This window comes from Primulina huaijiensis, chromosome 15 (assembly GCF_012295235.1).
Source record: "Primulina huaijiensis isolate GDHJ02 chromosome 15, ASM1229523v2, whole genome shotgun sequence".
Lineage (NCBI taxonomy): Eukaryota > Viridiplantae > Streptophyta > Magnoliopsida > Lamiales > Gesneriaceae > Primulina > Primulina huaijiensis.
Window position 1 is genome coordinate 6397688 of NC_133320.1, and position 15426 is coordinate 6413113.

Sequence of the window (15426 nt, forward strand, 5' to 3'; positions counted from 1 at the left end):
CATTGTGCTAACATGAGAATGATGATTTCATTTAGAGTCATATGTGCGGGATAATATCCAAGCATTTAATCCAATGATCGTAAAAAAATCTCATCGTTTTTGTCAGTTCGAACAATTAGTGTGGTTTTCTTTATAGTTAGTCGTTGGATCAGATGTTAGAGCAATGACTATGTGTTAGAGATCAAACTAACCTATGGTACTAACAGTGAGATACATTGATAAATTTTGTACAAAAATACAATGTAATTCTTATGTGTGAGATTTATTTCATGAAAAAAGAAAAGTGTGTTTTCCTATGTACAAAACATGTATTTGGTAGTTAGCTGTAGAATGAATTTGTTGAAAGTGGGAATAAATTGCTCCTATATCTATGGGTAATGTCTTGGTCCGCATATGTGTCGAGTGATAAATCATGATAACTTATCTATACATCATTGTTGAATGAATGATCATGATTTATCTTTTCAATAGAAAAAAATAATATTTATATGACTAAGATGAACAAAATCCGTTTCGTTTTGGGTGTGTCACAACTCAGGGTTAGGCTGACATGAGAGTGATGTTTGGAATTGTGGTCCTCCATGATATTGTGGGTCCTATAATAAATTTTATTTGGCTCAATATATTATATATATACGTGCTTGGAGTAATTAATTTAGATGAATTTGATTTCGAATAATGTATTTTAAATGATGATATTTTTGTGATTTTTAAATTTATTAAAATAACTCCAATATTAAAAGAATAAATTGTTATTATATTAAATAAAACGAAATAGAAGAATTAATAACAAATAATAAAAAGGGAAGAGAACATGGGCTTGACTCTTACCCCATAAACCCACTACTCGAAGCCGTTTTCAACCCTTTTTCTTCCAAAGAATTAAACAAGCAACGAAAAATCGTGCGAGCGTATTCCTTCAATCCCACAACTTTTTGAGCATCTACCAGTAGTACCTTGTTTTATTTGGTTACATCCATTTTTGGATTTTCAACGTGAATTGATTTTTGTATTTAAGAAACTAGGTGATATAGGGATCATCTATATTTCAAAAGAGATGCAGAAACGATCATGAATTTAAATTAAATGAGTTTTGGAGCACACGAAAACTCTTGGATCATCCATGAAAAAATATTATTTTTATTGTAAATATGAATAGAATTGATCCGTCTCAAAAATAAAAATCCGTGAAACAAGAGGTCTATTATTTGGAGTATTCCAGATGGTTTTCCTCATCCAATATGCCACAATCCAATTTTAGAGGTGAGGAGCAATAGGTTTTGTCAAGACTTGGTAGAGATTCATATAAACTAACAACTAATCAGAATTTGATTACTGGATTAATATATAGATATGTTGCTAACTTTTCTGACCAGAAATTATGCTAGCTACTGTGATATATCAGAAGTTGAAATATTTAGCAGCTCTCTCCTGCTTGATTTCTAGAAGGATTATGTAGGGACCCGGACGTTAATCAATTCTTAATCATCATTAGGATCAATTTACTAATTACGTAATTAGGGTCATAATTTTTTTTTTTTTTTATATATACAGTGCGGAACGTAATGGAATTCAGCTAATATACATATCAGTATAACAGTACAAGTCTTGTACAACATACAATCATTTAAAACTAAAGTTCAACAACTAAATGTTAAGTGTCAAAACCCTATATACATCAAAGTCCGAAATCTCCACTCTAATCACGATCTCTCCTCATCTCCTGGACCCTGATCCTATCCCACCTGTTGTCATGTACACATACAGACAAGACAACAGCCGGATAACTCCGGTGAGAAATAATTCCCAGTATAAATCAACGAAACATGCGAGTATATAATCAAGACAAAAGCATGAAACAGATATCAGTAACATGTACCAAATCTGAAAACATGAATCAATATAAAACTGGAAATAAACTCGTGACTCCACATCTCAGACTAGACTCACTCCTAATCTAGGGATCCCGGTTTCCAAACGTTGGTATTCCATATCGATTATCAGTAATAGAAGAAACTCCAATGCTATCCCATCGATATAACCAAACATCCAGTGTCTTGACCTATCCGTCACAGACTTTGGCACACTCGCCAATACACTATCCTGTAACAGAGTGCAATGTGCCAATGACGAGTCCATCACTATCCGACACTTCTGTCACAAGATTATTCGTCTAATACTCGTCTATAACATGCTTCCTATAAATCAGTAGAGTACGCATATCAATTCAAATCAAGGCGTATAATAACAATCAGTATGTGATTTAGGGAAACCCAAGTATATCCTACTCGAGTCAATCTCCCAGTACCACATTGATTTATACCTTTCGTTCGTAGTCTCGGTCTGAAGCAATATAAGTTCTGAACTCAAGACTGTCTCTGTAAATCTCAAATGACATATCGAGAATAAGAATATCACCATTCCATTCCCAATGCAATATGGAATCTGATTACTCTGAATTTAATGCAAATCAACGGCATAACGACCCAATCCCGATATCCCCGTCAATACAATATCAACAGATATCAATTACAAATCATAACCCATATCCGCTACAATCTGTAATCAATCCTTAATTCAAATCTCTCCAATTTCAATCGATATAATCAGAAATTCATAACAATTTCATAATCAATCTGTTCTTCAATCTGACTTCGATTCTACGATGTTTAACATGTCCAGAACATCATATATGAATCATATCAAATTCCTACAACATCATATTTTCAAATGATAACAGAACACAATCAAACTTACGTCCAGTTGTAGCTGTCGACGCGAGGATCACAGAACTGAAGTCGGATTAAAATTTGGTTAACTGAGTCAAACAAACTCACAATCCAAAGCTTGGAGGAACTTGAAAGAATTTGTAGGGGAAATTTCGATTCTTGCTATTGGTCTCGAAGGAAAGAAGACTATACATTATATATCTAACAAATTGCATGTGTCACAAGTGTCCACTCAAGTCATAATTGCACTTTAGCCCCTGAATTCTTCACTATTTGCAATTTGGTCCTCAAAACTCTTTTTAATTCTATTTCAATCCTAATTAATTACAAAAATCGTGGAATTTAATTCATCATTCCAAAATTCGTAAATTAAATAATCTCGGATTAAAATGATATAATCTCGGGCCTTACAGATTAGGTAGAATTTAATATTAAATTGTAGAAGACTAAACTTATATAATCAACATATATAATCTTAATTGTGGGAAAGAAAAGGTGGGATAAGAAGTAAAAATTAATTAAATTGATCAAATATGATTTTTAGATCAAAATAGGTAATATAAAATGATAGTTAATAGCAATTTATAAATAATACTAATAAATCAAAATAGAAAATGAAAGAAGAGGTAATCTGGTCTTATTAGTAGCTAAATAGAAAATTCCCTATCCATCTGAATAATTTATATTATACGTATAACTTCAATGAGGTAAAATTAGTTAAATTGCATATTATTGTCGAATTCCTTGCACCAGTTCACCTAGCTGCGATCTCTTTTCGACAAACACAAGATATGTTACGACCTCGTAACGACGTGAGGCAGTAAAGTATATGATAAAAGATCGTCTGATAAGGTATTAGTCGAGATGTACGAATACATTGAATTGTATTAAACAGTATTTTCGTCTCTATTAACTTTTTTTTAAAGAACAGAATCAAATAGACCGATAAATTTTTTCATATAATCGAATTGCAATAACTTTTATTTTATTTTGCAATAGTTGGTTGGCCTGTTATATTATTTAGGACTACGTTCACGTTTTGGGGATGGCTAAAATATAGCTGAGATGATGCCGTTTTTCGTTGGAATTTTTTTTTTTTTTTTTTTTTTTTTTTNAAAATGAAATAGTACTTACTCACTTTCTCTTTGGAATATTTTTCAATTCTCCACGAAAATCTAAATTTATTCTAGTTGAAGACCCAGGGTCCTACATCAGTGAGCTCAATTGGAATTGAAACTCAAAGAAGCTATGTATTTGACACGAAAGTATTGAGTTCGAGTATTGGAGAATGCGAGAAAACTCGTGACGAGTGAAATAAAACAATGAGTAATAATTGTACATGAAATCTCATGAGGGCTTTGGCCCATGCATTGGGGGCCTAAAAAGGGGATGCTCATTGTCATTACAATAAAAAAACAGAGCTTAACTGCGTTCACTCAAAAAATGATGTATTTGATCTTGGAAGTATTGAGTTCGAGTGCTGAGAATGATGATAGCAACTAGAAATGAGACAACAATGTGACTTATGATACATGACTTTGACCCAAGCGTTGAGGGCCCAAAAGAGGGATGATAAAAAACTTCTAAATATGAGACTGTGTTGTTGAGAATGACTTAATTTAATAGGCATTAATCATATAAACAAGATGTATCTTTTTTTCGGGAGCTCATCATTTAAGAACTCTAAAGTTAAGCGTGTTTGACTTGGACCAATTTTGGGATGAGTGACCCCCCGATAAACTCCCGAGAAGTTTTTATGATTGAGGACATAAACACGCTAAAACAACAAGTGTTGGTATTAAAGTAAAATCTAATTCTATCGTTTTCATGCCAGCTAGATATTGAGAGTTTCTAATAAAAGAAAACGGTAAACAAACAAAAAAACAGAAAAGAAAATGTTTTTATGCTTTGAATCACATTTTCTTTTCTGTTTTTTTGTTTGTTTACCGTTTTCTTTTATTAGAAACTCTCAATATCTAGCTAGCGTATTGTTTTGGGATATCGATTGAAATCTAAAGCTACAAGAAAACTTTAGATTTTGTTGTTTCGATCACTTGGACCTTGGCGAGTCCCTTCCTTTGCTTTGTGTACCCTTTTGGTACAGTGGCTTTGTCATACAAGGATACGGACACTGGGAAGGCCTCAAATGTCTACTTCTTGCTCGATGAGGGTCATCAAATCGGGTGGTAATCAAGGTATAGTTCAAGCGAGGAAAAGAAGAAAGCAGTCCAAACTATGCCAATATATGTGAAATATCCAAATTATTAATAGAATTCAACCATACAACGATACATTATACATGTAAAGTGCCAATTAGAGTACATAGCACAAACTGCAGATTCTCATGCCGCAACTTGCTATATAAGACCCAACCTCGTTCTTGGTCTCAAGTCCTGTAGCTACGTGTACACAGCTATGAAATAGACAAAATTCTTCGTATGTTATTGTAAAAATTACTAGCGAACTCGTGTTACTTCTCTCATTCTTCTGCAGGTGGATCTACCCATCGCCCATGATCTTTAATAAGTTGGATCAATGCATTTGTTGCCTCTCCCATAGCGATGCCTCGTTTCACCACCGTCTGAAAATTAGCCATTGATAAGCGGATATTGGACCTTTTGACTTAGCAAATTATGCAAACAAAACTGATAAAGATTTGTGATTGTTCCTTCTACCCACTGTTTAATTTCTTGAATGCGGCTGTGATCTAGTCTTCTCATGAAAGGCAGACAGACGTGCCAAGCGTCTAGTTAACCTGATATTTTGCTAAAGAAACTAATACTACAGTTTTATTGACATTTCTCCAAGAAAATTATGGTAAAATAAGAGCTATTGTTCATATGGCCCAAGATTCATGATACTTTTTAAGCTGCTTCTTAATTTCTGTTAACCTATTCAACACTTGGGCACGAGAGAAAGCCTCTCCATTGCATGCTTTTCGTACGTCTTTCAGGTATGTATACATTTTTTGTGGTGGATCCAATTATGATCTCAAAACACTATGTCGAAAACACATTTCTCAAGTAAAGAGGACTGCAAATTGGTACCTTCCCCACATAAAGATCGATCTTTCCAGGAGCACCACCAACATATCCGAAATCTGCATCCGCCATTTCTCCGGGACCATTCACTATGCAACCCATTATTGCAATCTTCAGAGCAAAAAAAAAGAAAAAAACCAGCACGTCACACATTGGTTTGCTTTAGAGCATGTAACTTTAACCTGAAGACTAGGTAATTACCGAAACGCCAGGCAAATGTGATGTTTTTTCTCTAATTTCTGCACTTATTTCTTGAAGGTCGAATAGGGTTCTTCCACAAGATGGGCAAGATACATATTCCTGACATAAGCAATGAAACAGACAAATCAGTGAATAGTCTCTGATTTGATTGATCAGTGCAGCTTTCCTCATAATATTTTCCTTACCGTTTTTGTATTGCGCATTCTACAACCTTGTAACAAATTAAAAGACGTATTTCTCAGGAACTCGAAGTCCTGATCTACAGCATCCAATAGGATACCGTCACCTAGTCCATCTACCAGAAGTGCTCCAGCATTGGCTCCTGCTCCAATGACTAAATCGTCCCTGCATTCGAGGATCGCAAATGTCAGCAGATATTTCTTAATCTAAAGCACACATATTAATGTTGATTTTCTCCAAAACCATTTGTTCCAAAAACTAGTGTTCATTGGAGTTGGTCCAATAAAAATCTTATGCTTTTAACAGGTTCTATCGTACCTGTGAATTTCTTTGGGAAACTGTATATGGTGGATCACAGGAAAGTTGAGCGAGTTCTCCGAAAGATACTCGAAAAGCCTGAAAACATCAAAAAACGCCAAAAGGGGTAATAAGTTAAAAAATTACACGGGATTCTATATACATATATAAAGAGAATCTAGGAGCAACTATACCTTCTTGCAGCATGAATTCTGCTTGCATTTTCTTCTTCATGAGGTAAATTATGAAGAATCATCAGAGCATCGGAGGTTTTCAGAATTTCCAACTCTTCCTGGGGTTCATCACCACGAATTGAAACTGCCAGACGAGTGCCTAAAATAAAATTACTAAGTTAGAATTAATCATAATATAATCGAATATGAGATTTTGCATGGTCGAGAACTATAAAAACAATGCACCTTCTGGAAGAAGCTTGTAAGTGCCAGTGGACAATTCCTGTAGCGTTACAAGGACCACGGCATTGGGTAAAGGCTTGGTCAATTGCTCGGATAATGGAACTATGACTCCCATGCTAACATCTATCAACCGTTTAAGAGCTAGTCTCTAGTCATGGTACAAGAATGAAAATCAAGACCTCTTTATATGTTTTTAACAGCAAATAAATGTCATATTATAAAATGAAGTAATGTGCTTTCAAGTAAAATGGTCATGCTTACAGCATCTTTATCATGTAGAGGCGGAAGCTCTCTCAACAATATTGAGTCGACGGTAGCTAGATCCTGAATCAAATCAAACTTTCTCAAAAACCTTCCCAAATGGAGGAAACAGAATAACGTTTTTCATGCAACTAAAAACTCATATGTACCTTGAATGGCATTCCGACTACAAGTTTTGCTGCTAGAGACTTGTACAGAAGTTCAGGTGCCTGAATGGAACAAGGGGAAAATATTTTGAAATGAAAATGAAGAAATGGCAGAATCATGATTACAATAAAAGAAGCAAAGGAACACAAACACAAATATTTGCTAATGTAACTTAAAATTTGATAGGAGAATATTAATAGCAAGAAAGCATAAGCATGATACCTTCAACTGATCTAGGGAAACGGACATGAGAACGGATCCATCACGATGAAGTACACCTCTATAATCAACCTCATCAACCTGTATAAGAATGACACCAAGATCAACAGCTCTTAAGGTGCAGAAGTTTCATTTAATCAAATGGATAAATGAGATAAAGTATAAAGTATCCCACCTCCTTTTGAACTGGCAACTGACCACTTCTTCTTTGGAAATCAAAATAACGTCTGTGCTTTTCTTCGAATGGTGTCTAGTAAGCACGAATAAGGAATAAAATAACTTTTAGAATCTACACAACCAAAACTTGAAATTACATTAAAAATAAGAATCGAATTATGTTGAAGTCATACCACTCCTTTCTGAAGCTTAGATGCTCGCATACCAAGATTAGCCAATCTTCTACAAGGATCTATCTCCTTTTCTGGAGATTCAGTAAGAGAAACTCTGATAGTATCCCCAAGACCATCCTGCATAATCAACATTATCATTATCTGAAGCCACCAAAAATGTGAAACAAAATCATGAACACTGTAATAGGCCCGAAAATTATTGAAATGCTCAAATGGCAAACACCTCACTAAGATAATTGAAAATTTTAAGTCGAAAACAAAGGCACTGAAATTCCACTATCATCACAATTTTATTGATAGGAAGCAACAAACATACCATAAGAAGCGTCCCTATGCCAATTGCAGATTTCATCCGTCCATCTTCACCCTCACCAGCTTCAGTTACTCCTAAATGTAATGGGTAATCCCATCCTAGGACATTCATTTCAGCGACAAGAAGGCGGTATGCCTCAACCATAATCACGGGATTACTTGCTTTCATCGAAAATACGAAGTTATGAAAGTCCATTTTCCGGCAAATCCTTGCGTACTCAAATGCAGATTCGACCTATCATGTGATCAAATAGGCATGAACCCTCGTGTAAGAATTCACAAGACTGACGATTGTACCGACCTCTTCTTAAAGTGTTGGCTTAACTACTTACCATTCCCCTGGGTGAGTCCCCATAATAGCTCATTATACGATCAGAAAGGCTACCATGGTTTGTTCCGATACGCATTGCCCGACCGTACTTTTTACATTTTTCAACCAATTTTGAGAAAACCTAAATTAGATACAATCATACTCCACATAAACATCAGAATGTAATAGAACGAGATAAACTTAAATGAAAATTAATAAAAAGAAAAATAAATTGGATGAATATTTTGTGCATACAGAGAATTTTAACCATGCAATATCAAGCCTCTAAGTGATCTCAAGAACCCAAGAAACTATTGCAGAAAAGCAGCTAATGTTCAGGAACCTGCTCAATATGCTCAAGTTCTTTCTGGTAATCTTCCTCGGTGTACTCGAGCTTCTCAAATTGTGCCCTCCTGTCAGCTGAAACAAATCATCTAGCTGGATTAAACCACAATATCATACAATTCTTTTCTCAACTAAGGAAAAAAGATTCAAATGGCGAATTAATTACCAAAATTTCCGGGGTTGACACGGATTTTATCAAAGCATTCAGCTACTCTTATAGCAACAGGTGGGGCAAAATGAATGTCTGCTACCAGAGGGATGTTGTAGCTGCATAAATGAAGAATTTATAAGCCCATTATGTTAATAAAGAACACCGATTTAAACTTTTTATGTGAAGCTCAATCTACCACTTACTTCTTCTGAACAAGCGAATTTTTAATTTCAAAGCACGAGTCTGCTTCTTTCTTGCCCTGAACTGTTATTCTAACAATATCTGCTCCCTGATCTGCTATTCTCATAACCTGCAAATTCAAGAATTCAACTTACAATAGATATAAAACAATCATACCTAGTACGATTATATGGTTCCCATTAGTCCAATTAAAGTCGTGTTTCGAAGAAAAGAGCAAGATCACATGAATGAAATCAAAGCATGTTAGCTAGGACAGATTAAGAATGGAAAATAAAATTACAGAAAGTAGTCAAACCTGTTCAACCGTTGCAGCAACATTCTTTGTATCTGTTGTGGTCATTGTCTGAATCCGAATGGGATGCTCACTTCCAAGAGCCACATTTCCAACCATCACCGTGCGGGTTTTTCTTCTGATGGTTTTATGTACAGATTCACAGTATTTCTGTCTGGGAACTACAAACAAAAGGTAATCAAAATACTTGAGATAATATGATGGCTGGATCTAAAATATGTTTCACTGTGCTTTATCCAAGGACAAAGGTTTAAAAGAAACAGAGAAATAAAGTTATTTACCCAGATCAACATTATGTAACTAGAGAACACTTAGAAGGATGAAAATTTCATATTTTCTAATACTTAAGATAATATGATGGCTGGATCTAAGATATGTTCCAATGTGCTGTATCTAAGGACAAAGGTTTAAAAGAAACAGAGAAAAATGTTATTTACCTGTATCATCGCTTTGTAACTAGAGAACACTTAAAAGGGTGAACATTTCATATTTTCCATTCCGGACCTACCACGGAGATTGCATGGATACATAAGTAAAATGCATCCGAGCCTTAGAATGTTAATAGATGAGATTTTTAAAAGCCATAATTTTTAGGATTTGCTAGTGTATACATATTATTTTATGTCATTCCTTCAACCATAAAACTTCCCTGGTAAGCTTTATATACATTATCTTGCTCCAACTTCTCTTTAAATTGGTAGTTTTGATCCTCCTAAAATATACAATTCAACCACGAAATAGTGATGTTCACATCAAATGCTACATTTTGATGTAAGTTTCCCTTAATTTCCTTGTATTCATTTTGAGGAGAGTTCGTTCATGGTTTGATAAATTTTTAAATGTGATGTATAGCCAATACCGGATTATTTTAGACATCATTTTCGAAGGAGCTAAAAGTTTAGGTTAAGACTTGTTATGGTCATGCCTATTTTGGAACTTCATGCTATGATTGTCTTTTGTGTGACCTTAGCTTAACACTCAAGTTCTTGTGTTGAGAAATGCTTGAATATAATTGGAAAAACCAAGTAGACATAGCCTTAAGGATTTCTAAGGTATGTTATAACCTAGTAACATATCAGAGGTGACAAGTATTTTCAATATAATTAGAATATGTGATTTTATTGTAATTGCATGAGAACATGGAACTATTACACAGATTGAACTATTGAAGCATTATTGATTCATTCAGTAGATTCAGTTTGTAGGCCAATGGGCCAATGTGAGGACTATGGAAACGTATGAAACTGTGGTTGGGTCAGTACGGAGAGGTCAACAAGGTTAGGTTGCCATAGAAGTATTATAATTCAGATATCATATGATTATGTAGTACATTACTCTAATAGGAGAAGTCGGTAACATGTTAGGGTTATATGCCCATGAGAGTGTGTTGGGTACACTAAACCGGAGATTTGACACCCCATTTTATCAATTACCGAGACATTTTCTTGACCACGCATTACATATACATTTATTTCATGACAATATTCGTACTTATTAGATAATTTCAAATTAGGTTTTGCTAATCCATCGGGCTATTCTGTGATGCCTTGCACTAGGTAAGGAGAGACTAGAGAAGCCTAGGAGCCATACTATATGGGAAGGAGTTAGAGCTAGTGGGATCTCGGTCGTCCTACTTTTACCATGTCACTTAGTCATGTTCGATCAGATACTCTTTTGAAGAAAATATTTGAATTCACATTTGATTTTTATATTGTCATGAAGTTTTATTGATGTTGATTTGGCATTATATATGATGAAGTGACATTTATGAATTTAATTTTGGACTGACATTTTCGGAAGTACTTATCGAGTTCACCCATTTCGAAAATTAAATGATCATAATATTTTATTAAAAAGTTCAAAATTTTCTCAGTGTCTCATATTAAATATAGAGTATCAGACTCATGGATGCACACTCAAATATGATATGAATCATCAAAGGACTTATAAATACTCTCAGAAACAAGTTGTATCTCCATGTCTCTCCTTAACCAAAGACGAGGTAAAACAAGGTGAACTTTTCTTTTCTTATGAACTTGTTTTGGAGTTTTTTTATTGTATATTACTGATAGCTTGCTGATGACCCAGAAGCTAATAGCTGATTGAAACGAAAGCAATCAATGTCACAATTTCTCGTTAAAATAAATCCAACCACTAACATGGCCTTTAATTCCAATTATACGACCAATAACATGACGATTTATGAAAAATTAAGCTGATAGCCTTTGTTGTCTGTGCAGCTCAAATCTATAAATCCTAGAAATCCCAAGAACTATCATAGAACCAAGAGCATGATGATATCGAAAAAACTAATAGCAAATAGCATCTGTATAATTTGAATATTTGGATCTTACAAATCTGAAGCACCATCGCTTTACTTTGCCAACCGTACCATGACAACTAAAGGGTTTAACAACAAAAAGCGTTCTGCTCATGGGCGAAGCCAGCGGGCCGAGGAGGAGTGACCCTTCTCAATCGAAAGATTGAGATTTTCTATGTAATTATTATAAGTTTTTAAATTTCACACCCCAAAACTAATCGAGACCGCCTTCTTACCCTGCCCCGCGCCTCTCACGAATTTATGTCTGTCCAGGATTCTTCCTGCACAAATGACTAAGGTTGCGCTTGGATTGATTCATTTTCAAATTAATGTCGATATTGATTGTGGTGGATTTCAAATCCCTCCCTCCAAATCACATCCATCAATCCAATCTTAACCTAAAACTTCACATAACATAAGCATATGAAAGCAGTAGATGTTATACCTAACAGTGGACTTCCCTCGGATGCAGGCTCGAGTTCAACAGTCTCCGAACCGGGAGTTGTAGAGTTTTTTATTACAGGGACCTTGGTTTGGCGAAATTTAACCCGTTGTACCTCTGAAACTCTTACAAAACTAGAATTTTTTGCAAATCCCAACCCATGATGATCCCGGCTTTTGAGACCCGAAAATGAAGACGAAACAGCTCCAGCTGCCATTTTCTACTCCCAAGTGTCAAATTCTATCCTCTCAAACTACAAAAGAATCAACAATTTGGTTATCAACACAGTAAAAAAATTAATCTATAAGCAAAGGTTTCTTGAGAGATAATGCTGTCTTTGGCTGCCAAATAACAATAACAATCCAAAGAAGCAACAAAGAAAAATTAACAAATCGCCTAGGTTGGTGCCTCTGAAAAGTCATCACTTTCTTTCAGTTGGGTTCCGTCCAAATTAATTACATCGCCCCAGATTTTCTGTTCACCCGCCACTCCTTGCTCCAAAACACATACAAACACACATACACTCACCCCCCAAAGCATGGGAAAAAGTCGACCCGAAGAAGATATTATTCGGTCGTGTAACAGGAGACTTGTGCCAGCAATTAAAAATTCAAATATTGGTGTTAGAGTTTGTTGAATCCCACTTCTAAGAATTTACAGCAACAAAATTTGAACTGAAGCAGGCTTGATCAATCACTTACAGAGATGATTAATGGCGATAACAGAAAGCTGACTAGCAGAAATATGAGCAGGAGAAATCAGAAATGCAAACTTCAGAGGACAAATCACTTTTATCGAGAAGGAAACAAAAACTTTGATACAAGTTCGGTAGCAGGTGCTTCAAAATTGTAAAGGCCACAGATTTGTTCACTGCTCCAACATCTCTGTATCTCGTCTAAAGTATTCAATATATATATAAAATATTTTCCCCAACAACGATCAAAATATTACGATTAAAAAAAATCAAGCTTTGGTTTCAAATAAGAACAACCCATATTTACTAATACTTCAATAAACAATTTTGTATTTTTATTTCGGTCAATATGCTCAAGCAACTGTCTTTTTATTCCCTTTTCAAGACTCTGTTTTTACCATTTTTTTCATCTGATTTTGTTTTCTTTATTAGTAGAAATTCAAAAGATCTTTTTTTTTAAACAAAAAAACATATCTTGAATAAATTATCTTTTCTTGACCAAAATAAAAAAGTTGAGTTGCGTATTGAATTGACATGCGGACTCGTAGTCTTAGTAACGAGCGGCACCATCCTCCATAGTCAATTTCGAGCGCTGAGATACAATATTTATCTGGCACTGCTCATGAGCAATTATATTCCCTCACTTTCCCCTTTTTTTATTTTTATTTATTTATTTATGTTTTTTGATTTCTATTAATATCTATTTATTAACTAAGTCGTGAAGAAAAAAACTTGTGTGAGACGGTCTCACGAGTCGTGTCGTATTTTGTGAGACGGTTATCTTATTTAGGTTATCCATGAAAAAATATTATTTTTTATGCTAAGAGTATTACTTTTTATTGTGAATATCGGTAGGGTTGACCTGTCTCACATATAAAGATTCGTAAGACCGTTTCACAAGAGACTTACTCAGTCGTGAAAAACACGTAACCATATTTTAACGAGTTAATTAAGTATAAAATAAGAATTTTGTCATTAAAATTTGTTTTTCCAATTTTTTTTTGTTTTGAAAGGAAAGGAAAGGAAAGTATTTTCGAGTAAAAAATAACAATCCTCACAAAACATTTTAAATTTAATTCTATTTTTTTTCATAATATACATTTCTCAATTAATTATTACTAGAATATTAAAGTCTTATAAGGCAGCTGATTCCTATGTTCGTTGAAGTAACGAGGCCAACCTTTTTAAATAAATAAATGTTTTTTTTTCTGTGTGTCAATTATTCAAATATTAGAATATTGTATGGTCAAATTATTAATAAAAGGTGGCGGTTAATAAGCATGATATGGTAAGAGTATTCAAGCCGCCGAGACTAATTAATTGATTAATTAATATGAGCCGTAAAATTTTTATTTTTTTAATTATTACAAAGAAAAAGTTAGGACCATAGGGCTGTAAGAATATGATTATTATATATAATAATAGACGTGGTCTCGACATGGAAAAGAAAAAAATCAACTATGCCGGGCAAAGAAAAAAAAGAAATGCAATCCAAATATTGAGAAACTAAATTTATTAATCAAATTAAACATATGATTGAATTTTCAGATTACTAACTTTTTAAACTTTGTTTTTTTAAAAATTTTGAAAATATTTTAAAAAATTTCACTATGTACAAAAATTACTACACGCTCTATTCAATTTTCTCCTTGGGTGTTAATCCATGTGTAATGTGTTGTTATATATCGTACGTATACAAGCATTGTCCGTAAAGTGTGTGCATAAAATAAAAGAAAAATACAGTGGAATAATTACTGTAGGAACGGATCTAGAAAAATTAGTGAAGTGAGGAGAAACAAATGTTTTAAGTATTTAATTATTGAAAGTAATATAATTTATTTTTTAATNATCAATGAAACTCTTGTTTTCATATCTTGTAGGATTCTATTCAAGGAATAAACTGTAGAACAAAAAAAGGTTAAAAATAATCAAAAATAGATATTGGGATCAATGGACGAATGTAAATGACGCAAGAGAGCAAGCACGAGAGTTGATGATTTAAATCGAAGCGATCAAATGCTCAAGCCAAGACGTATTTTTGTGTTGCCGTTGAGTGTTGAATACAAGCAGACACAACACCTAATCACATTGATGATTAGAGTATTGTTTATCAAACAAAATTTCGACTTCACAAACGTTGCATTTATATTTTTTGTTATTTATTTATAAGTGTTTTTATGCACTTTTACTCCCTCACTTTGCTAAGAAAGTTAAGTTTTTCTTTATTAACTAGTGGTTCTCTAAACTTACAAGTTTTTCTAGTGAATCTTTTGCCCGATGCAACACACTAGTGTACACTTGTGCATGATTAATTATGTCTTATTTTATTCGTCAAAGTTTAATTGTTTGATAAATTATATTATTTTGTTGTATGTTGTGTTAATGTATTATAACACTGCACACAACACCTATATCTAATTCACACTTTCTCCATCTATGTAATAATTGTATGTCAAACAACTCTTTCAATTGGTATCAAGAGCTACACTTGACATTTACCAAGTGAGATTCTGGTTAT

The 15426-nt window shown here is 34.0% G+C and overlaps 1 protein-coding gene across 1 annotated transcript; it reads right to left on the reverse strand.

Moving 5' to 3' along the window:
- Positions 1-4963: 4963 nt before the first annotated feature.
- Positions 4964-13215, reverse strand: LOC140959514 (4-hydroxy-3-methylbut-2-en-1-yl diphosphate synthase (ferredoxin), chloroplastic-like). The gene is made up of 20 exons (XM_073417387.1): positions 12916-13215; positions 12218-12467; positions 9456-9613; positions 9163-9269; positions 8975-9075; positions 8807-8883; positions 8486-8605; positions 8158-8388; positions 7842-7958; positions 7667-7741; positions 7495-7572; positions 7275-7334; positions 7126-7188; positions 6868-7012; positions 6643-6781; positions 6470-6547; positions 6157-6316; positions 5972-6070; positions 5777-5881; positions 4964-5310 (listed from the first exon to the last, which is right to left on the reverse strand). The coding sequence occupies exons 2-20, from the start codon at positions 12429-12431 to the stop codon at positions 5209-5211; spliced, it is 2229 nt and encodes a 742-aa protein (XP_073273488.1). The 5' UTR covers positions 12432-12467; positions 12916-13215; the 3' UTR covers positions 4964-5208.
- Between the last annotated feature and the right edge of the window lie 2211 nt (positions 13216-15426).

Bases quoted from the DNA above. Each gene is read 5' to 3' on its own strand.
- LOC140959514 (XM_073417387.1), bottom strand. From the start codon at position 12,431: ATGGCAGCTGGAGCTGTTTCGTCTTCATTTTCGGGTCTCAAAAGCCGG. The intron at 7,335-7,494 runs GTATCATGCTTA...TGTTCCATTCAG, and splicing joins TTTCCCTAGATCAGTTGAAG to GCACCTGAACTTCTGTACAA. The intron at 6,317-6,469 runs GTACGATAGAAC...CCTCGAATGCAG, and splicing joins TTTCCCAAAGAAATTCACAG to GGACGATTTAGTCATTGGAG.